Source organism: Convolutriloba macropyga, chromosome 10, assembly GCF_964194025.1.
Source record: "Convolutriloba macropyga chromosome 10, txConMacr16.3, whole genome shotgun sequence".
NCBI lineage: Eukaryota > Metazoa > Xenacoelomorpha > Acoela > Convolutidae > Convolutriloba > Convolutriloba macropyga.
The window spans coordinates 39,832,910-39,856,420 of NC_134477.1; the positions used below are offsets into that span (position 1 = coordinate 39,832,910).

Sequence of the window (23,511 nt, forward strand, 5' to 3'; positions counted from 1 at the left end):
ACTCTATATCAAAGATCAAATTTGCTATTTTTTAAGATTATTTTTGCCGTTTTGCTCAACGGAAAAACTGATTTATAAACGGCGTATGGTCCATATTAACTTGGATATTAATCAGTACCACTTCAAAATTCCCACATATTAACCTTTAGCAGGATCACAGGCACTGCTGAGTAGTGACACAACCCGACACAGCAGCATCACAAAATCTGTCGACTGAGATCTGATCAACTCAGGCAGAAGACACAAGAGTCGTCTTATCAGCTCCTGCGTCTCTCGCACAGGCAGCCGCACATCATTAATTGCACTCACTGGCATCTTGGGCGGCATGTCCATTTTGGGCTTCTTTTCCTGGTAATGGACAATTCTCATTGAAAGCTCCTCAAGACCTTGAGATTTACAAATTCGAAACAAAAAAGTGAACTTTGAAAGTCAAAGCCACGCGGAACGAATTTTTAAATAGTTACTGTTGTCAGAAATAACCGATGGAGGCAAATAAGACCAAATTGCCAGAGATTTCAATTTGTTCCAAAATTTGATTCACAGGATCTCTTAGCCAACAAAAACTCTAATATGTAAAAAAAAAACTTTTCATGAGTCACTTTTCATAAGTCACTTGTTCCTGATTTAAATCCATAATTTAAATCAGATACAAGCATACCTATGCTATCTTCTCGTTATATTGACAATGTAAACTCAACACAGGAAAAAAGCAAACATTTTCACTTGCCATTTTGCAAATATTGGGAAAAAACAAGTGAACATCTAGTATCAAGCTATAGAGAAGGTGTTCTTGAACAAAATATATGTTCAATGTTCTTATATAAAACAAATGAGAGAGATAAGTGATATTACGAGTTATTTGGATAACAAGTCATCATCAGGTGTTGATAATATAAATAATATCCTAGTAAAACGTAAATCAGTTGTTACAATCCCGTTTATTGTACTTCTGAAAAACATGTCTTTTTTTCAGGAGTTCTTCCCGAGCTATTATCGAGAGCAAAGGTTATTCCATTACATAAAGAGGGATCGAAACTTGAAAATAATTATCGTCCTATATCATTACTGACTGTCTATAGTAAAATATTTGAACGAGTAATGTACAACCGAGTGTATAACTTCTTTGAAAGTCAGCAACCGTTTATGAACAGTTTGGTTTTAGATCGAAACATAGAACTATTATGCCTTAGTTGAATTGACTGAAAGGGCAAGACTGAATAGCCAGCAAAGCAATGAAATAAATTGTTTCCTAAATTAAAAAAAAGCTTTTGATACCTTGAATCACGAGATTTTGCTTTTAAAGTTAGAAAGATTTGGCATAAGAGGTAGATGCCTGAAATGGTTTAAATCCTATCTCAGTAACATATATCAGTTAATGCAGGTAAATGGTCTTTGCTCAGAGTGGTAAAAGACAACCTGCGGTGTTTCACTAGTTCAATCTTGTGGCCATTATTCTTTCTTATTTACAAAAATGATTTACCAAATGTTTTTGAAAGTGTTAGGTTGTTGCTCTTTACGGACGACACAAAAATTGAAGCTATATGATGCAGTCCGGGAACTGTAAAATCTGATCCGAAAAAAAGTAAATGACAGGCTTGTAAGTAACAAGTTATTGCTTAACCTCGACGGTGCAACTGAACATTGGGACCACTAAATCCAATCCATTTGAATTAGATCATAAGCTTATACTATTGTAGCCAGTATGTAAAAATCTTTGTTTATGTCTGGATAGTAAGCTCTCATTCCAAAGTTCAATCGATTATATGCCAGTAAAATTATCAAAACGATGTGGTGTTGTATCAAAAATGCGGCATTTTGTTCGAAGGAAGCAATTGATTGAATACGTCAATACCAATATTACCCCGATTATAAAATATGGTGCTTTAATTTATTGCTGCTATGGCTATTCTTCTCTCCAAGCCATTTATAAATTACAAAAGAAAATTTTAAAAATTATTTATATCCGAAAAAATTTTGATGAATACGAAGACTTGTTCATAAACAATTCGAACCTAACGGTATATGATCTACATATATATGAATTACTTAAGTTTGTCTCAAGATCAATAAGTTGACAGCATACAAAAACGCTTTGTAACAACTTTTTCTCGTTTATCAGCAAAGCGAGAAGAACTAGATACACCGATTCACATTTCTTAATTAAACTCTTATGCAAGCGCAAAATTGAAAGATTCTCAATTAGGTGCAGTGTTATTCAATAATTTAGATTCGACTGAGATCATTCCCTTGAATATTGAAAATGCTGTTAAGCCTCAAATCACACAGTTCTTCCAGTATCTTAAATCATATCTTATATGCAATTGGTAAAGCTAGTTTTCAGTCAATAAGTGAAGTGTAAAATTCTCATTGTAAATGTTCATATTTAATAGTTCGTTTAATAGTTTAATATGTTCATACATAAGTTGAAGTTTATCATTATTGTTAACGGTCAGTTTGAAATAGAAGGTTAATCAACCTCGTAAATTGTCCCTGTTTTTGCTTTATATATCTGTAACAACTAAATAAATTTTTTCTTTCTTTACTCCCGATGATCACATTAAATTCAAATCAAGCTCGTCCTTCAAATGTCACTAAATACTCAAGGCACCAAACTGACACATTTAATCAATGTTCAACTCAAATTACCATATTATCTACGCATTGAATCCAACCTTTTCGTGTTTTGGAGTTTGACCCAACTCAGCGGCAGCTTTGATATCCGATTTTGCAGCTGCCATTGCAGCACTAGGGGATGCTCCTCCGTATATACTATTTTTTGGCATCAACCCCATTAGGGAGTAAGCTTTGTGTGGTATTCCAGAAGACGAGGAAATTGCTCCTCCGACACCTCTACCACGTTTCTCTTTCTTTCCGCTGCCAGACTTGTGCTTATCACTAAAATAAAGCAAAACATAACCAACTAACGTCGGGCAAATTGCTCTCAAACGACCGGGGAGCGGTTGGCTTCCGTAGCAGCCAATTGGGGCTGATTGGATTTTAACATTTCGGGGGGTGGGGGGGGGGGTTAGAGGGAGGAGGAGGAGGGAGGGGGGGGGGGGGGGGGGGGGGGGAGGGTGACCGTTGTGTGTGTTTGTTTGTTGGTGTTTATATGGGTGACAAGCATTGGGGGGTGGGGGGGGGGGTTAAGCGATTGTGTGTTTGTGTGGTGTGTGTGTGTGTGTGGAGGGACAAGTATTTGGGGGGGGGGGGGGGGGGGGGTCAAACGATGGGGGGTAAATGTTGCGGTAAAAGGCTCAATGAGAGGGGGGTTCAAATCGACAGTTCAACGAGGCCGGACAATGGGAGTGTTGAGGATAATGGGGGGAGGGGAGGGGGAAGGTCGGGGTAACTGAGGGAGGTCAAACTTCAAAGATAAGGACCCACCCTTCACACAATGAAATAGTCTCCTGAAAAGTTTTGGTGAATCGCCTTCTTAGAGTATGGTAAGGCTTAGGGCTCTGAAAGATGCCACCCGAGCGCTACCTGTTTTTCCCGTTTTTGAACACGGAAAGTCAAATGGGTCAGACGAAAAATCGGTCTAGCAAAAAATCTCAAAAAAGACCACAGGACTAATATAATTGTTACAAACTTCGTTTCAGAGCAATTAAACATAAACGCCAGGAATGATTCTGTGCGGGGCACGAAATTTTCCGCACTCGCATTCGAAAGCATACAATTCCAATTAAAAAGCTTTCGGGCTTTAACTTGAACATCAAAAATAGCCAGCAGATTGCCGGAAAATAGCCCCCGTTGACGCGCTAGATAGACGCATATTAGGATTCAAACAGAAAAATAGGGAGATTAGAAATTGACAAAAAAAATTTCCTAAGTTTCAAAAATAGTCCTAATTCAGTGTGCAGTTTCAATTAGATTCTAAACCCATAATTACTTCAGCTTCTAAACTGAAGGGTATTGAGCTTAATACTAATGTCAGCTTGCAATCGCTCTAATGCATTATGACATATTGACCGGGCTTTATCGGTTTAGCCCGTTTCTGTTGATTTTGATCTTTGACCATGATCGTACTCGCTACATTGCGCAATTTAATGCGCGAAAGAAAATAGTATCCGTTCAGTTGAAACAGTGAGTGGGGTAAGTCAGAAGTCAAATGCGAAAATCGTGATTTACGTAAAAAGAAAAACGTGATCCAAAAGGTAAAGCGAATTAAAAAAGATAGCAGGAAGGGTCCTGACAAGCAATTCAAAGAACTTTCAATGACTAAACAAAGATCTAGAGCTAGAACGGACTATGAGTGAATTGGAAAAACCATTTCAAAAATTATCAGAAAAAAAACAGAAACTATTTCAAAATGCCACATCTGAACATAAAACTAATAGCGAGAGAAACAATCTGGTTCATAAAACAACTAGGCCTAGAAAGAAATATGAATGGATTGGGAAAACAGTTTAGTAAAAAATCCGATCCAAAAAGTAAAAAAAACAGTAAAAAATCAAAGAAGAAACTACAAGCGAGAATGTGAGTTTTTATTCATACACCGTTTCTCACTCTATTTTAAAATAAGAGCGAAAAAAGTCTACGCCGCAAAACCAATCGCTTTTTTGTTGCACTTCCTGTTTGTGTGGTGTGGGGGGGCAAGCATTGGGGGGTTCAAGCGATGGGGGTAAATGTTGTGGTAAAAGGCTCAATGAGAGGGTAGTTCAAATCGACAGTTGAACGAGGGCGGACAATGGAAGTGTTGAGGGGGGAGGGTAATGAGGGGGGGGGGGGGGTTGTGTGGGGTGACTTAGCGGGGTCAAGCTTCAAAGATTAAGACCCCCCCTTCACACAATGAAATAGTCTCCTCAAAACAGTTTAGGTGAACCGCCTTATTAGAGTATGGTAAGGCTTAGGGCTCTGAGAGATGCCCTCCGACCGCATACTGTTTACGCAGTTTTTGAACACGGAAAGTCAAATGGGTCAGACGAAAAATCGGTCTAGCAAAAAATCTCAAAAAAGACCACAGGACTAATATAATTGTTACAAACTTCGTTTCAGAGCAATTAAACATAAACGCCAGGAATGATTCTGTGCGGGGCACGAAATTTTCCGCACTCGCATTCGAAAGCATACAATTCCAACTAAAAAGCTTTCAAGCTTTAACTTGAGCATCAAAAATAGCCAGCAGACTGCCCGAAAATAGCCCCCGTTGACGCGCTAGATAGACGCACATTAGGATTGAAACAGAAAAAAAGGAGATTAGAAATTGCACAAAAAAATTTTCTAAGCTTCGAAAATTGCTCTAATTCAGTGTGCAGCTTCAGTTAGATTCTAAACCCATAATTACTTCAGCTTCTAATCTGAATGGTATTGAGCTTAATACTAACGTCAGCTTGCAATCGCTCTAATGCATTATGACTTTTTGGCCGGGCTTTATCGGTTTATCCCGTTTCTTTTTATTTTGATCTTTGACAATCATCGTACTCGCTATATTGCAAAATTAAATTCGTGAAAGAATTTAGAATCCGTTCAGCTATAACAGTGAGTGGGGTAAGTCAGAAATCAAATGTGAAAATCGTGACTTATGTAAAACGAAAAACGTGAAAAAGGTAAAGCGAATTAAAAAAGATAGCAGGAAGGGTCCTGAGCAGCAATTCAAAGAATTTTCAATAACTAAACAAAAAACTAGAGCTAGAACGGACTATGAGTGACTTGGAAAAACGATTTCAAAAAATATCAGATAAAAAAATAAAAAACAGAAAAACTATTTCAAAATACCGCATCTGAACAAAAAACTAATAGCGAGAAATAAAAATCTGCTTCGTACAAAAATCTAGGCCCAGAATGAAATATGAATGATTGGGAAAACCATTTAAAAAAAAATCCGTTCCAAAAAATTAAAAAAAAATAGTGAAAAATCAAAGAAAAAAACCACAAGCGATAAAGCGAATTTTTATTCATACACCGTTTCTCACTCCGTTTTAAAATCAGAGCAAAAGAAGTCTACGCCGCAAAACTACAAAAGAAGACTGTGGGATGAGTTGACTGCGAGAAAAATAATTACAATCATGGCAATCACATAAATACAACAATTCGAGTTATCAAATAGCGCAAGCATAAAAAGAAAACAGACGAAAACGAATACCAAAAAGATTTTAAAATGTGACTTTAGGGTAACAGGTTTATCAAAAGTTCTAACCAGATGGTCTAACCTAATCTTTGATTACTATTGGTCTTGTTGGAGCTAGCTTCGTTTGTGGGCTCTTGGCGTGTAGTAATGATGGATACCGCTATGGGATAGGATCATAGAAATCTTCTCTTGGTTTAAGGCAGCAAAGTGCTGGCTGCGGCACATGTGCCATTTACGGTCGTAAAAACAAAAAAAACATAGCAGGACAAGTCCGGACGTTTAACTCATTGACTGAACAAAAACTAGACCTAGAACGGTCTATGAGTGAATTGGGAAAACCATTTCTAAAAAAATTAGATAAAAAACAAAAATCAAACAGAAAATCAATGTCAAAATGCCGCCAGCGGAAACAAAAAACCACTAGCGAGAAAAGTAAATTTGATTCTAAGAAAAAACTAGGCCTAGAATGAACTAAGAATGGATTGGAAAAACCATATAGAAAAAAAATCCGATCCAAAAAATTGGAAAAAAACATAAAAACCAAAGTGAAAAAATTGCCTCATGTGAACGAAAATATCCACTAGCGAGAAAGCAAATTTTTGTTCAAAAACCGATTTCTCAGTCTACTATAAAATTAGAGCAAAAAAAATGTCACGCCGCAAAGCCACTCGCTTTTTCGCTCCATTTCCTGTTTCGGCGTGACCAAAATCACTACTCCAGTTTGACTTCACAAATCATGAAAATATGTGAGCAGATCTGAAAAAAGACAGCGCCCCAATACAATTCAAACTCTTAGAATTGTAAAAGAAAGGAGAGTGCCTAAAAAAGCCGTTTGAGAGGCTGACGGCGGCTATTAAAAACGAAACCAGAACAGCCCATAAAAATTGTTTACATTACCATGCATTACCCACCACAAGCCCTGTTTTTGTTTCGGCACTATTTCGACTGTGGCTAAAACTTTGTCTGACAGCATATTTTTACAATCGTCTGCAACAACTGTTTTTTGAGCAGCTTATCTTTCAAAGGATATAAATTCGATTTCAACTAGCCTGTAAAATTGAAAAATTCGAACAAAAAGGCAGCAAAAATAGGTTAAACTAAACAATATCGAACAAAACAGACCAATACAACTACAACCAGCTTCCAAAACCCTGTATCCAATCTCAAAACTTCAGAAATCATTGTTAGATTCTTCTCTTTTGATCATGTTATGCTTCCAAACTTAATGCGTTTCCAACTTTCAAATGAAAATTTTTCAAACATTAATATCACGTTCACTAATATTCAAGCCTGAATTTTATGTTATTATCGAGGTCAAAAGAATTGAAACATAGCCGGCAAATTGCTGGAAAATAGCCACGATAGACGCTTGGGACCTCCCATGAATTGAAACAACTAAAGAGATTAGATAGACAGATCGACCACCAGTCCTTTAATAGATCATTAGACTTTTTGGGTTAGCTTTGGACTGTCATTTTTTTGAGAACCATAAGCTCTATAAGGAGAAAGTGCTAAAAGGGCTTTTCAAAATTAGAATCTTTTCCGTTTGTGCCCATCTTAGTGGGTGCATATTATTTGCAACATACAGACGCACGTGCCTTCTTTTTACAATGATTTACTATGTAATGGCACGTGATCTGTAACTGCGGGAGCATAAGGTACTGGGGGGGGGGGGCACGAACGGAAAAGATCCCAAAGATCTATTTGACGGAAAGAAAAAACGGAACAGGGGAAACAAATTTCAAAGAAACCACAGACCTGGTTTCCTGGCCAATTTGACTCCAAGGGGAGTTTTTCGTTTTTATTAAATTGATCGTTAAATATAGGAGATTTATTTGAAAAACCCCAATCTTTGAGTTTCGGTGGTGCTAATAGAAAATAAAGGCGGCAAACTTTTCGATACGCAATTACTTTCAGTTCAACAGATTATTTACAATTAGAAAGCATACAAATTCATCATAAATAGCAGGCACATTGTCAGAAAATAGCCGCAATAGCTTTGTAGATCTGCAGTCTCAAAAAAAAACAGTGAAAAAAAACAGACCAAAAAAATTCGTCTTTTCATTGAAGGCCGATATGTTATATTTTATTAAAAATCTGTATAAGTTTTTGCTGCTTCTATTAGCTGCTCTCAAATAATCTTCATTTAGAGTGACACAAACCCATTTGACCTTATCTTTTTGAATTAAAGTAAACAAAAGTCAACTCCAAAGTGCGGAAGTCATTTTTGAGAGTGAGGTAAGTCAAGTGTGACCAAAAATTTAATCTCGCGAATGAGCAAAAAAACCTCGCTCCACTAAGAGCGAAAAATGACGTCATACACGCACTTCAATTGAAATTGAATGGATAAAAAGCAGATTTGAAGTGATTGTGACGTCATATGGTCGTAACAAAAATCGCGACGACGACAAAAAACATAGCAGGACAAGTCCTGACGTACAATTCAAAGAATTTTCATTGACTAAACAGAAAACTAGACCAAGAACGGACTATGAATGGATTGGGAAAACCATTTAGAAAAGAATCCGAACAAAAAATTGAAAAAACTGTAAAAATCAAAATTGCGGCATGTGAACAAAAAAACCACTAGCGAGAAAGCGAATTTTTGTTCAAACCACCGTTTTCTCGCTCTACTCACTCCACTCACTCTACTTTAAATTTAGAGCAAAAAAATTTCACGCCCCAAAACCACTCGCTTTTTCGCTTCACTTCCTGTTTCAGCGTGACCAAAATCACTACTCCAATTTGACTTCAAAAATCATGAAAATGTTTGAACAGATCTTAAGAACATAGCCGGAAGAATTCCGGAAACGACTCGAAGGAGAAAATTGCCCATGAAAATGACTTAACAACTAGAACAACTATTATGAAGCCTAAACCTTCACAAATGCCATAACAAAATAAGCAAGAATAGAAACGACATTCAAAAACAAACTTAACGAAAAAAAACTAGAAAAATTTAAGAGTTTCTTTTAATAGTACAAGGAAACATAAAGCCGAATAAAGTCCAATTGCAATTAGAGCAATGAAAAGCTCGCAAAGCAATGGGCAAGTCATATTAGGCTAAGAAACTTGTCTAAGATTAAAAAAAGAAAAATTGCAAAAAAAATAGGAAAATGGTTGAAAATTTCTCAATTTTTCTGTCATTTTGCCTTAGCAAAAATGTTTTATACCAACAATCATGTTACAACTTTGATTTTTTTTACTTAAAGATCGTCAAATGTGCAACCAGGTCTATAAAAAAGACGCAGCTCAAATAAAATCCAAATTAAATGAACTATAAAATAAGCAGCTTAATAATAGCAAAATTGTTGGTTTTTCACTGGTTAAAAAGGAAATAAAATTGAACAAAATACGAAGTCGGTATTGAAGAAATTATGATCAAACTGGAGAAAATCTTGTATCTGAGTACTTTTTCATCTCGAGGTTGCGAAACGACGTAATTAATGCAAAACCATTACTTTGGGTCAATTTTCAGTCATATTGGCTCTGGACCAGGTTATTTCTAACCTTTGTTCTGAGTTTAGACCAACAAAACTTTAATCATTTGCTATCCGAAAATTGCTTAACTAACAAGCTTCTAAACTAAATCCCACTTAAAGCAGTAAAACAAAAAACGTGCAAAAAAATCATTAAATTTCGTCTAAAAATCAGCAAAACATCAAAAACTTCCAAGCATTAAACTCAAATTAAATACTTGAAACCTTCAATTCCTATCAAAACAAGGCTAAAACTAATACAATATCATAATCAAACCTCATAACCAACAAAAGTGGCAAAAAAACTGTTTTTAAAAGCTGCACGTGAGCAAAAAATTTCGCTCGCTTAGAGAACATTTTTTCACACATCAATTTCTCGCTCTCTCAAAAACAGGGCTATGAACTAAAACCACTCTTTTCGCTCCGCTCTTCACGTTCTCTTTACTCCAAAATCACTCCAAACTTTTTCACGCGTTTCATTTCCCTCTTCAAAAATCACTCCAATAAAAATGATTAAAAGAAGGACTTCTCCAATACTCCTCTTCGAGTCGTGAAAAAGACAGCGCCCCAATACAATTCAAATTCTTTGAATTGTAAAAAAAAAACCCAGAGAAGGCTATCGCTGTGCGGCTATTAATTAGACCAATTGGAGACAAATGACAAGAGAATACACATCAAAATCGTTAGAACAGTCGGCTATATGCACGAGTTTGCGTCAGAAGAGTCAAAAGAACGCACATCAGAAATTTAAGAGAAATTTAATTTTCTAAGACTTATAGGAACGACGTTCAAATAGCGGGCATCTAAAATTGGGCTTTATGGGTTTATCCCGTTTCTACTTCTGACTTCAATTTTTATACTGACTCGGTTCATTTTGAATTGCTTTGCTGAGCAACTGATGTTCAAATTCGATTTTAGCAGAATGAGAGAAGAGAGAAACTAGCCTAAAGAAGTCAAAAAGATTTCACACAAAATGTTGAAAAAGCGGCAAAATGAGGTAAAGCGAAACATTTTTTTATTCGACGAATTAAAAAAACATAGCAGGACAAGTCCTGACGTACAATTCAAATAATTTTCATTGACTAAACAGAAAACTAGACCAAGAACGGACTATGAATGGATTGGGAAAACCATTTAGAAAAGAATCCGAACAAAAAAATTGAAAAAACTGTAAAAATCAAAATTGCGGCATGTGAACAAAAAACCACTAGCGACAAAGCGAGTTTTTGTTCAAACCACCGTTTTCTCGCTCTACTCACTCTACTTTAAATTTGGAGCAAAAAAATTTCACGCCGCAAAACCACTCGCTTTTTCGCTTCACTTCCTGTTTCGGCGTGACCAAAATCACTACTCAAATTTGACTTCAAAAATCATGAAAATGTTTGAACAGATCTTAAAAACATAGCCGGAAGAATTCCGGAAACGACTCGAAGGAGAAAATTGCCCATAAAAATGACTTAACAACTAGAACAACTATTATGAAGCCTAAACCTTCACAAATGCCATAACAAAATAAGCATGAATAGAAACGACATTCAAAAACAAACTTAACGAAAAAAACTAGAAAAATTTAAGAGTTTTTTTAATAGTACAAGGAAACATAAAGCCGAATAAAGTCCAATTGCAATTAGAGCAATGAAAAGCTCGCAAAGCAATGGGCAAGTCATATTAGGCTAAGAAACTTGTCTAAGATTAAAAGAAAAATTGCAAAAAAAAATAGGAAAATGGTTGAAAATTTCTCAATTTTTCTGTCATTTTGCCTTAGCAAAAATGTTTTATACCAACAATCATGCTACAACTTTGATTTTTTTCACTTAAAGATCGTCAAATGTGCAACCAGATCTATAAAAAAGACGCAGCTCAAATAAAATCCAATTTAAATGAACTATAATACAAGCAGCTTAATAATAGCAAAATTGTTGGTTTTTCACTGGTTAAAAAGGAAATAAAATTGAACAAAATACGAAGTCGGTATTGAAGAAATTATGATCAAACTGGAGAAAATCTTGTATCTGAGTACTTTTTCATCTCGAGGTTGCGAAACGACGTGATTAATGCACAACCATTACTTTGGGTCAATTTTCAGTCATATTGGCTCTGGATCAGGTTATTTCTAAACCTTTGCTCTGAGTTTAGACCAACAAAACTTTAATCAATTGCTATCCGAAAATTCCTTAACTAACAAGCTTCTAAACTAAATCCCACTTAAAGCAGAAAAACAAAAAACGTGCAAAAAAATCATTAAATTTCGTCTAAAAATCAGCAAAACATCAAAAACCTCCAAGCGTTAAACTCAAATTAAATACTTGAAACCTTCAATTCCTATCAAAACAAGGCTAAAACTAATACAATATCATAATCAAACCTCATAACCAACAAAAGTGGCAAAAAAAACTGTTTTTAAAAGCTGCACGTGAGCAAAAGATTTCGCTCGCTTAGAGAACATTTTTTCACACATCAATTTCTCGCTCTCTCAAAAACAGGGCAATGAACTAAAACCACTCTTTTCGCTCCGCTCTTCACGTTCTCTTTACTCCAAAATCACTCCAAACTTTTTCACGCGTTTCATTTCCCTCTTCAAAAATCACTCCAATAAAAATGATTAAAAAAGGACTTCTCCAATACTCCTCTTCGAGTCGTGAAAAAGACAGCGCCCTAATACAATTCAAATTCGTTGAATAGTAAAAAAAAACCCAGAGAAGGCTATCGCTGTGCGGCTATTAATTAGACCAATTGGAGACAAATGACAAGAGAATACACATCAAAATCGTTCGAACAGTCAGATATATGCACGAGTTTGCGTCAGAAGAGTCAAAAGAACGCACATCAGAAATTTAAGAGAAAATTAATTTTCTAAGACTTATAGGAACGACGTTCAAATAGCGGGCATCTAAAATTGGGCTTTATGGGTTTATCCCGTTTCTACTTCTGACTTCAATTTTTATACTGACTCGGTTCATTTTGAATAGCTTTGCTGAGCAACTGATGTTCAAATTCGATTTTAGCTGAATGAGAGAAGAGAGAAACTAGCCTAAAGAATTCAAAAAGATTTCACACAAAATGTTGAAAAAGCGGCAAAATGAGGTAAAGCGAAACATTTTTTTATTCGACGAAGTAAAAAACATAGCAGGACAAGTCCTGACGTACAATTCAAAGAATTTTCATAGACTAAACAGAAAACTAGACCTAGAACGGACTATGAATGGATTGGGAAAACCATTTTGAAAAAAAATCCGATCCAAAAAATCGAAAAAACAGTAAAAATCAAAGTGAAATTGCCGCAAGTCAACAAAAAACCACTAGCGAGAAAGCGAATTTTTGTTCAAACACCGTTTTCTCACTACTTTAAATTTAGAGCAAAAAATTTCACGCCACAAAACCACTCGCTTTTTCGCTCCACTTCCTGTTTCGGCGTGACCAAAATCACTACTCCAATTTGACTTCAAAAATCATGAAAATGTGTGAAGAGATCTTTAAAAAAAAGCCGGAAGAACTCCGGAAACCACTCGAAGTGAAAATCCATTTAAACGCCATCCAACTACTCATCAAACAAAACATGCCTTCACTAATTTATGATTATCTTGAAACAAAGTCATGAAACAAAAAAGTAAAAACAATAAAATCAAATCTGTTAAAATATGATAAAAAATCTGATCAAATTTTGTTATAAATTAAGATCCCGAAAAAAACTATCTCTGCCAAAATAACTTCATCAAAACAACTAGTACTTACAAAAACCCCTTATGTGAATTTTGAAAAAATACTTTAGGCTAAAATTATAAAAAAAAATAGCTCTTAAAAACAACTTTCACTGAAAAACTGGAAAAAGTTACTAAATTTTTTTAATATTTCGAAAACATATATATCCAAAGCAAAATTCCCTTTAGCCAACAGGGTATCCAGATGCTCGCAAAACAATAGGCAAGTCATAATAGGCAAAGAAACAGAAGAAAAAAAAACGAAAAACTGCAAAAAATTAAGAAAAACAGTTCCAATTTTCGCCAATTTTATGTCATATTGCTCAAAAAAAATGATTCTTACCCACACTTTGAATTGTAAAAAATAGGAGCGCTATAATAGCCGGCTGAGAAGATGAGGGCGGCTATTAATAAAATTGAACAAAATACGAAATCGGTATTGAAGAAATTATGATCAAACTGGAGAAAATCTTGTATCTGAGTACTTTTTCATCTCGAGGTTGCGAAACGACGTAATTAATGCACAACCATTACTTTGGGTCAATTTTCAGTCATATTGGCTCTGGGCCAGGTTATTTCTAAACCTTTATTCTGAGTTTTTGAAATTCGACGCGTTTAGGTAGGTAGCGTAATGGTTCTCGCTAGAGACGTAACTTGAGGAAGGTGACGTAATCGTTGGTCTAGGATGCCACGGAAACGGCCGTAATTTGTGTAAAATGATACAAAAAAATTGACAAAACAAAATAGTTGAAATTTCTCTTCGCAGAGAAATACTAGACGCAAAGCTTTAATTTGATAACAAAAGTGTTTGGGGCTCGACTTAGATGACTTTTTGCTATTCACTAGTGAATCGAGTAACAAATAAAATTTCATCGAGTGAAACCAGACGCCCTTTTTCAAGTGAGAAAGTTCAAAGGGTAACAGAAACTGGTACACCGGAAGCTTGAAAGAGAAAAGGAAAAAAGTTTCAAATTCACAGCCCTAATTCCTAGTTGTCAAAAGTGCTCTAATTTGTTGCGCAGATTCAGTTATATGATTACACAACTGCCCTAAATTCAGCTGCTAAACTAAAGGCTATTAATCTTACTAAAAATGCCAGCTAGCCATCCGTCTAACGAACTCTGACAACCTAATCCATCATGATTAAATGAAGGGCATTATCGTTTTATACCGTTTTTGAATTTGCTGTTTTTACTTCGATCGTACTCACTATATTGCTTAATTGATTCAATGAACGGATTCAAAAACCAATCAGAAGAAACAGTGAGCGAAGTAAGTTGGAAATCAAACGTGGAAGTCGTGACTTATGTAAAAAACGCAATACGAAATCAAAACGGGTTTAACAACCGACTAACGTCGGAGCGAATTGCTCCCAAACGACGCGAGTTGGCTTCGTCAGTAGCTAGCCACGGCTTAGCGAGGCTAGCTTAAGCTTAATTGAAGGGGCGTGAGGTGCGGGTAATAGATGATATCACGCCACATAACAGCAGCTTTAGTGAGGCATCAACAAAAAGTTAGAGAGAGAGAGAGAGTGAGACAGAGTTTACCAGAGATAAAACCTGAACAACAAAGAGAAGAGAAGAAACCACAACCGACAGAGAAAGAGATAGAGAGAGAGAGCTACGAATAATTTACAAGATGAGATTCAACTCTGCAAAGTCTATATTTCTAGCCTTGTTAGTAATTAAATATAGAAAAAAAAAAACTGAATAGCCAAAATTCAAACGACAACTTTTCACATTTCTCAGTGAACAGTCCGGGCCATTTTTGCAGTGCTGTCAAATAGCCCATCTGGAAGACATAAGAAGCTTCGTTGGCCAGTACTGATCGTTAAACTCAGAAAATGAAAAAACTATTCTAAAATTTTGAAAATCATTGCAAACTTTAAAAAAAAATCTCGCAAAAATTCGTGATATTAATATCTTCGGAACAAATTTATTGCCTCAATAGACTATCCAGTATCCCTATTTCAAGCTTTAAATAGTCGTCAATGGCTCATAAAGATCCATAAACTTGGAACATAATAATTTTCCGAAAAATTAAAAAAATAATAAAATTTTATCAAAAAAAAGCTAAAGCTGGAGTCAGTCAGAAATTGATCGCCATTCCATGAACTCTAGAAACTATGCAGCAGCTTATTATCAAACCTCGAAGGAGGTCCCAGGGCCCCTGGGGCCAGAACAAAAAAGCTCAAAAAACTTGCAAATAGTTTTTCAAAAATTTGCTTAAATTGGTGATATTGAAATCCTTAAAGTCACTCAATTTTATCTAGAAACTACTATTCAACCCAAAGAGAGGTTCAAATGAGAATGAAGAAACTTAAAAAACGACAAATGAACAAACTTAAAATAATTAAAAAAAAAAGAAAAAATTCCAAGTTTTCGTCGAAAAAATGCTAAAATTCCTGATGTTAAAATCAGTAAAAACATTAGATTACAACTAGAGCCTAAACAGTAACCTATTAATCTGGAGGAGATTCCTTGGCTTTTGACTCTGGATGAACCTAAAAATGACCAAAAATTTTCAAACTTGAAAAAAGATGCAAGTTTATTAAAAAAAAATTGGTAAACTTTGTGATATTAAAAAGTTCAAAACAATTACATGGCCAAGAAAAATCTTTCAGTAACTTATCATCAAACCTCTAAGGAGATTTTCCGGCAGGTGGGTGTGGAAAAACTGAAATAATGAAAATAAAATTCAAAACAAATTGGAAAAAATTGTAAATTTCGTAAACGCTAAAATTCTTGATGTTAAAATGTTGAAAGCCTTTCCATTACCACTAGAAACTATGCAGTAATGTATTATCAAATCTCAGAGGAATTTTTTCTGACAACTAGGGCTGAAAGAATTTTCAAGAAGCTTGAAAAGAAGTAAATTTAACAATTTCGAAGTGTACGATCTATTCTTTTTGTGTCATTTAAATTACAAGCTTCCCAGCTCCAAATGAAAAAAACATACCCGGTAGATTGCCGGAAAATAGCCGCCCTTGATTCCAATAAGCATGATTGGGATTGAAAGAATAGAAGATATTGCAAATGAAAGATTTTTGTACAAAAACATTTTTCAAGTCCGATTTATTTTGATGGCATTTCGTAGTTGAACATAACGTACTTCTGTTTCTTAGAGAGAAGCTACAGGGGCTACTATCAATACCAATAAGCATTAGAGATGGTAACTAAGACTTATAGGAACGAAGTTCAAATAGCGGGCATCTAAAATTGGGCTTTATGGGTTTATCCCGTTTCTATTTCTGACTTCAATTTTTTATACCGACTCTGTTCATTTTGAATTGCTTTGCTTAGCAACTGATATTCAAATTCACTTTTAGTAGAATGAGAGAAGAGAGAAACTAGCCTAGAGAAGTCAAAAAGATTCCACGCAAAATGTCGAAAAAGCGACAAAATGGTAAAGCGAAACATTTTTTTATTCGACGAAGTAAAAAAACAAAGCAGGACAAGTCCTGACGTACAATTCAAAGAATTTTCATTGACTAAACAGAAAACTAGACCTAGAACGGACTATGAATGGATTGGTAAAACCATTTAGAAAAAAATCCGATCCAAAAAAACGAAAAAACAGTAAAAATCAAAGTCAAATTGCCGCATGTGAACAAAAAACCACTAGCGAGAAAGCCAATTTTTGTTCAAACACCGTTTTCTCACTCTACTTTAAATTTCGAGCGAAAACATTTCACGCCGCAAAACCAATCGCTTTTTCGCTTCACTTCCTGTTTCGGCGTGACCAAAATCACTACTCCAATTTGACTTCAAAAATCATGAAAATGTGTGAACAGATCTTAAAAAAAAAGACAGCTCCCCAATACAATTCAAATTCTTTGAATTGTAAAAAGTAGGAGCGCTATAATAGCCGGCTGAGAAGATGAGGGCGGCTATTAATTACCAATTGTTGAAGTTTAAACAGCTTGATATGCTGAGCTGGGTTGACAAAGTAAAAAAATGGGTTCAGGATTAAAAAATTTGTTATTGGATTTAACTGAAAAATTTCTGGTCCGGTTTCAATAAATGACATAAAATTGTAAACATTTCGTATTATTTCTCGAAATTAATGGAATGAGTTCCGGGAGTACATTGCTTGTTTTTGTTTTGATTACCAAAACATATAGCTCTTAAAATTGTCACAAAAAGTAATGATGTCTCGCAAAAGACCTTTATAAACTTAAACCAGCCTTAACTTAAGACTTGTCCATTAAACATACCCGGCAGATTGCCAGAAAAAAGCCGCCGTTGATTCCAATAAGCATGATTGGGATTGAAAGAATAGAAGATATTGAAAAAAAAAGATTTTTGTACAAAAACATTTTTTAAGTCCGATTTATTTTGATGGCATTTCGTAGTTGAACATAACGTACTTTTGTTTCTTAGAGAGCGGCTACAGGGGCTACTATCAATACCAATAAGCAATAGAGATGGTGACTAAGACCTATAGGAACGACGTTCAAATAGCGGGCATCTAAAATTGGGCTTTATGGGTTTATCCCGTTTCTACTACTGACTTCAATTTTTTTACTGACTCTGTTCATTTTGAATTGCTTTGCTGAGCAACTGCTGTCAAAATCACTTTTAGCAGAATGAGAGAAGAGAGAAACTAGCCTAGAGAAGTCAAAAAGATATCACGCAAAATGTTGAAAAAGCGGCAAAATGAGGTAAAGCGAAACATTTTTTTATTCGACGAAGTAAAAAAAAAATAGGAGCGCTATAATAGCCGGCTGAGAAGATGAGGGCGGCTATTAAAAAATTCGAAACACGAAAAATTGCAACGTTTTGGGCTTAAAAACTCTTAAAAAAATACATTCTAACCTTAAACTATAGCCTCCTTCCCGGTAGATTCAGCACACTGAGCACTTGAAGGACTGCTTAACGCGGCTAAGGGCCTCTATAAACTTAATGCCTGCTGGGCGCTACCTATTTATCCCATTTTTAAGGACGAAAAGTCAAATGGGTCAGACAAAAAATCGGTTAAGTGAAAAATCGCATAAAAAGGACCAACATGACTAATATAATTGCTACAAACTTTGTTTGAGAGCAATTATGAAAAAATTCAAAGAATTTTCATTGATTAAACAAAAATTAAACCTATACTGGACCATGCATGGATTGGAAAAACCATTTAGCAAAAAAACCGATAGAAAAAAGAAAACAGAAAATCACAGTTAAATTGTCAGATATGAACAAAAAAACACAAGCGAGAAAGTGAATTTTGGTTCAATCACGGTTTTATCAGTCTACTTTAAAAATGGGGAGAAAAAATTTCACGCTGCAAAACCACTCGCTTTTTTCGCTGCACCTCCTATTTCGTCGTGACCAAAGGAACAGATCTTTCAACAATACAATTCAACAGCTGCACAATACAATTCAAGTAATTTAAATTGTAAGAAAATAGGACCTCTATAATAGCCGGCTGAGAAGATGCGGACGGCTATTAATAAAATCATTAATAGTCTAACAATATGCTTTTAAATGCTAACCTAGTCATGCCCGATTTTAAGAAGTCTGCGTTGAGAATATTGGGAAAGAAATCCCACTTGTATGAAACTCCGTCTACGTGTTGTTTCTCGCTCATTCCTTGAGAGATGATCATCAAAATTGCAGATAACTGCGACCAGTTGCACTTTGGTGCAGCAAAGCTGCCTGGTGACGTCGTTGAATTAGCTCCTGGATTATTATTTTCAAAGGAAGTTTCCATCGGCTCTGCATTTGAATCTTGTGACGTAATACCGACAGGCGGTACTATGGGATTACGTAATTGTGAATGCTCATTTTCAACTCCATTCAACAGCAACGTTACGAAACTCAAAATAACATCGTCGATCATTTTGTCCTGTTTAGCTAAATGCAAAAGAGTGATATAAATTTTGACAACATGCAATTGTAAATCTGAGTTTGTAGATTCCGAAAAGAATTTGACGAAAGATGAGGAGACAAATCTTGGCCACCAAATCTGAGCGTGACATACGCGATGCAGTAATGTGAGAGCCAGAATGCCATTGTTGGGTACTCCTGCAAGTAGTTTTGATACCGTTATTTTCACAAAAAAAATGCAGCTTTCAACTCCAAAATATGGTTTTGTTCTCTCTCTAAACAACAATAAGCAAAAACCCTTTGAAGGTGACCCCTGAATTTTAAGTCAGGGAGTTTAATCGTGCAAATATAATATGGAATCCACCTATCCGTACAATATTGGCGTTAATATTCGCAATTCTAAGATACTTTGCTCCAACCAAAATTTGCGAACACCTATCAGAAGCATTCGAATCAAAACAAAAAAATATCTTGTTCATAAGCTACTACCGATTATCGCAAGCCGGTATCAAAACTTTTTTGCCTTTAATGCACAGCTGATTCATGAAGTTATCGCATTGTTCCTCTGTAATTGGACACAGCATCTGAAGTTCCTCGACGGAATTGGTGCCTCTAATTATGATCTCTCTGTGAGCTGCCTGGGCTAACTCCAACATAGAGAGAAGGGTGAATCTTGTTGAATGTGAGATGTGAGTGGTTGAGGCAGATGAGAGCGGTGTTGTTTGCTTGTCCATATTCTCATCAAGTAGGGATCCTGAGGGTGAATTTGAAGACCCGCCTGAACCTGAAAAATTTTTCATTAGGCATTTTAATAAAATTACCCTAGATTTAATTTTTTCAAGCATTCAACACTTCTGGTTAAAATATGGCGGAAAATGGCGTTACTTTGGCGATTTACAAACATAGCTGGCAGATTGCCAGAAAATAGCCGCAATGTCTGCAGTCTCAAAAAAAACAGTTAAAAAGACAGACCAAAAAAAATCGTCTTTTGTTTGAAGGCTGATATGTTATATTTTGATTTAAAATCTGTATAAATAATTGCTGCCTCTATAAGCTGCTCTCTAATAAACTTCATTAACAGAGACACACATCCATTTATCTCTTTGAAATAAAGTAGTCAATTTGAAAGTGAGGAAGTCATTTTTGAGAGGTAAGTCAAGTGTGACCAAAAATTTGATCACGCAAATGAACAAAAAAACTCGCTCCACTGAGAGCGAAAAATGACGTCACGCACGCACTTCAGATGAAATTGCATGAACGAATGAACAAAAAGTGGCTGTGAAAAAAGTCAAAATCAAAGTGAAATTACCCCCGCATGTGAACAAAAAACCACTAGCAAGAAAACGAATTTTTGCTCAAACACCGTTTTCTCACTCTATTTTAAAATTAGAATGGAAAAACTTCAATCGATTTTTCGCTCCACTTCCTGTTTCGACGTGACCAAAATCAATACTCAAATTTGACTTCAAAAATCATGAAAATGTGTGAACAGATATTAAAACATGGCCGGAAGAATTCCGGAAATGACTCGAAGCGTCAAAATTTCAAAAACCATAGTTGCAGCTGAAGCCATTACCTTTTGTATTCTACCATTTGCTTATTACCTCCCCAGTTCTGATCTAAAAATTGGTGAAATTTGGATTACAAAATGAAGCAAAATATTATATTGAAAACGTTTGGTAACGTTAAAATAATTAGGCTGATCAGAACACTGATAGCCTGAAAAAGTGACAGAGCTATCAATTGCCCTCAAATAATTAGTGATCCTAACTTAGAAACAAAGTAAAATTTTTCAAAAAAGAATGCTCAAATGGAAGAATCTGAAAACCACTACAATTAGGTTTCTAATCACAGCAATTAAAACAAAAACAACATATACTTCTTCCTTGTTGTATATATGATAGACAATATGATTTCATACTAATTCAAAAACTAAAATAATGATGGAAAAGAGATAAGCAACAGAATAATATTCAAAGGCAAAAAATCGTTTAAAAACAAATTCAAGGCCTGAAGAAAATTACAATATAATAATAAACCGAGATATTGGAAAAGGCTTTCTAGCAAACTCTCTGTACTGCCTTTTATTGAATGAAATCAATTGCAAACCAAAGAACTGACAAAAGTCTAAGAGAACGCAGAAATCATTCAATTTTTTAACAAATGAATAAATCAATATAACCAGTATAAATTTAGGTGCCAGGACAAAGCTAGAATGATACGAACTAGAACATGAAGAATATGGAAAAAATCTTAGGAACACCCTAATGAAGACTAATGCTTGATTTTTGAAAGTAAAAATTCAATTTGAAAAAAAGAAAAACGAAACTACTTCATTGTTCAGCATTCGAGACATAGAAAAGACATCCGAGACAAAGATCCATCCTCCCGAACAGGAAAAAAAAACAAATTTTAACTGTTTTTCAAAAGGTTAACGCTAAAAAATGATTGAATTTATATTGAAACGAAATTCAAGTCTCTCATTTTGCAAAAAAAATTTTCTAATAATTGAAACCAGAATACAGACAAAAACTGAGAAAAATTGGAAAAAAACTACCAAAATCGGATTAGCATATGTACAATTTTTTAAAACAAAATTATATCGAGGTAGAAAGAGGCGTTGAGTTTATCGGGTATATGAATTATCAAAGGGAAGTTGCCATATTAACTGATTTTTGACAAAAGACCGCTGAAAGATCCAAAACTTAAGAAATTAATAGAAAAAAGCCAAAAAATAACTAAAGAATCAAGAAATATGTGCCAATTTTGAACTTGAGACGCAATTTCAGGCTCTGAAAAACACTGTGGTATCAATCTCCGAGGTTTACATTTCAGTATAGCATCTAATAAAAAATGATTTCTACAAACATAGCCGACAGATTGCCGGAATAGCTGCGAAAGAATAGACCTGCGTGCCATATAATAGAGATAGAAACAGATAGAGATCTAAATTGAAAAAAAAATCGGCGCCGCTCAAAAAACTAGGCTAAAAAACATTCAGCGATAAATTAATAACGCTTGTTAAAATTCATTCCACAGAAGCCTTTTATTAGGGACCTTTACTGCACATATGAGTTCCTTTGACCTTACACAAATTCAAATTAAACCAAAGTTTTAAAGTGCATAAGTCATTTTACTGAGTGAGGTAAGTCAAGTATGATCAAAATCTAATCACGCAAATAACCTAAAAACTTTCGCTAAAGCGAGTGAGAAATGACGTCACGCGCGCAAATGCCGTTAGTGAGGGGAAGAAGTAATTCAGAAAATTTGACTTTTTCAGCTTTGCTGTGTGAACAAATGTAAAACGAAAAAAGAGCGTAAGACGACGAAACAAAAAAACCAAGAGCACCGCAATATAGCTACGCTCAGCTTACAGCTTCGCAGCTATAAAAATCATATTACATGCAAAAAACTGGGACACTTAGACGAAAAAACGGTTATCTACATGTGCCATTCAGTCAAAAACTACTTTTGAAAGTCAAAAAGTCATCCACGAAACGCAGCGCATGATCATAAAACTTCTCTCGCTCAGAAAAAATTAGTTCACACGGCAATTTTTCTCACTTTCGCGTTTAGGTCAAAACAGCGTCTGAACGAATAGCACTTCCGGTTTAAAAAACCTTGAGAAAACCAATACTCCTCTTCCGGTCGTAAAAAAAGACAGCGCCCCAATACAATTCAAATTCTTTGAATTGTAAAAAACCAAGAGAAGGCCAATAATAGCCCCAGCTATCACTGTGCGGCTATTAAAAATAAGAGCTTGAAGAAAACATTTTGAGTAATAATTTTTCACACCCCCCAGTTAACGTTATGCGCCCCCAGTTACAGAGCACGTGCCATTACATAGTAATTCATTATGTAAAAAAAAATTGCCCGTGCGTCTGGAGGGTGTAAACAATATGCACCAACTATGGGGGGGGGGGCACAAGCGGAAAAGATCCCACTCTTGACTGCAGAGCACGATGATAGACCTGATGATGGAGCGGATGTTTGTTTTTCATTGACACTGCTGTAGTAGTTCTTCACTCGTTCAATCACTCGGGTGACCACATTCAGTTGTCTCTGCAATACCCGACAGTTGGAACACACTTCCGAAACGTACCTGAATCAAACAATAATAATAGCCGTTTGAGAGGCTGACAGCGGCTATTAATCATTCATAGTTATCTGCAAACCCCCGTTTTCTATGCTAAGTTCAATCAACTTTTCAATAACAAAATTCAATCAATTTCTGCAAAATAGCATCGGCCGGAAATGACACAAACACTTCAAATGAACTAAAATTTCAATTTATTTGACGGTAATGTGGCTACGGCTTCCCTAATATGACAGTAATAGAATTTGACCTTAAAGTTAATTGGAATAAAGAATTCTAGGTCTCTCATTCCTCGTTAAACAAAATTGAACCGACTTTTATAGATCATCCACATGCAACAAAAATATTTCGG

General features: G+C 35.4%; 2 protein-coding genes across 2 annotated transcripts in view; one reads left to right on the plus strand and one right to left on the minus strand.

The window, feature by feature from the left end:
- The window catches only part of LOC142348021 (dual E2 ubiquitin-conjugating enzyme/E3 ubiquitin-protein ligase BIRC6-like), a 245,200-nt gene that overhangs the window by 178,000 nt on the left and 43,689 nt on the right, over nucleotides 1–23,511 (minus strand). Inside the window, exons 10-14 of the mRNA XM_075399188.1 lie at nucleotides 23,035–23,165; nucleotides 19,587–19,847; nucleotides 18,730–19,261; nucleotides 2,673–2,895; nucleotides 144–348 (exon numbers count right to left, since the gene is read on the minus strand). Of these exons, the coding sequence (XP_075255303.1) occupies nucleotides 144–348; nucleotides 2,673–2,895; nucleotides 18,730–19,261; nucleotides 19,587–19,847; nucleotides 23,035–23,165 (1,352 nt within the window). The remainder of the gene's footprint in view (nucleotides 1–143; nucleotides 349–2,672; nucleotides 2,896–18,729; nucleotides 19,262–19,586; nucleotides 19,848–23,034; nucleotides 23,166–23,511) is intronic.
- LOC142348129 (GPN-loop GTPase 1-like) overlaps nucleotides 1–23,511 on the plus strand; it is a 393,281-nt gene that overhangs the window by 14,236 nt on the left and 355,534 nt on the right. The gene's annotated exons all lie outside the window — the stretch shown is intronic.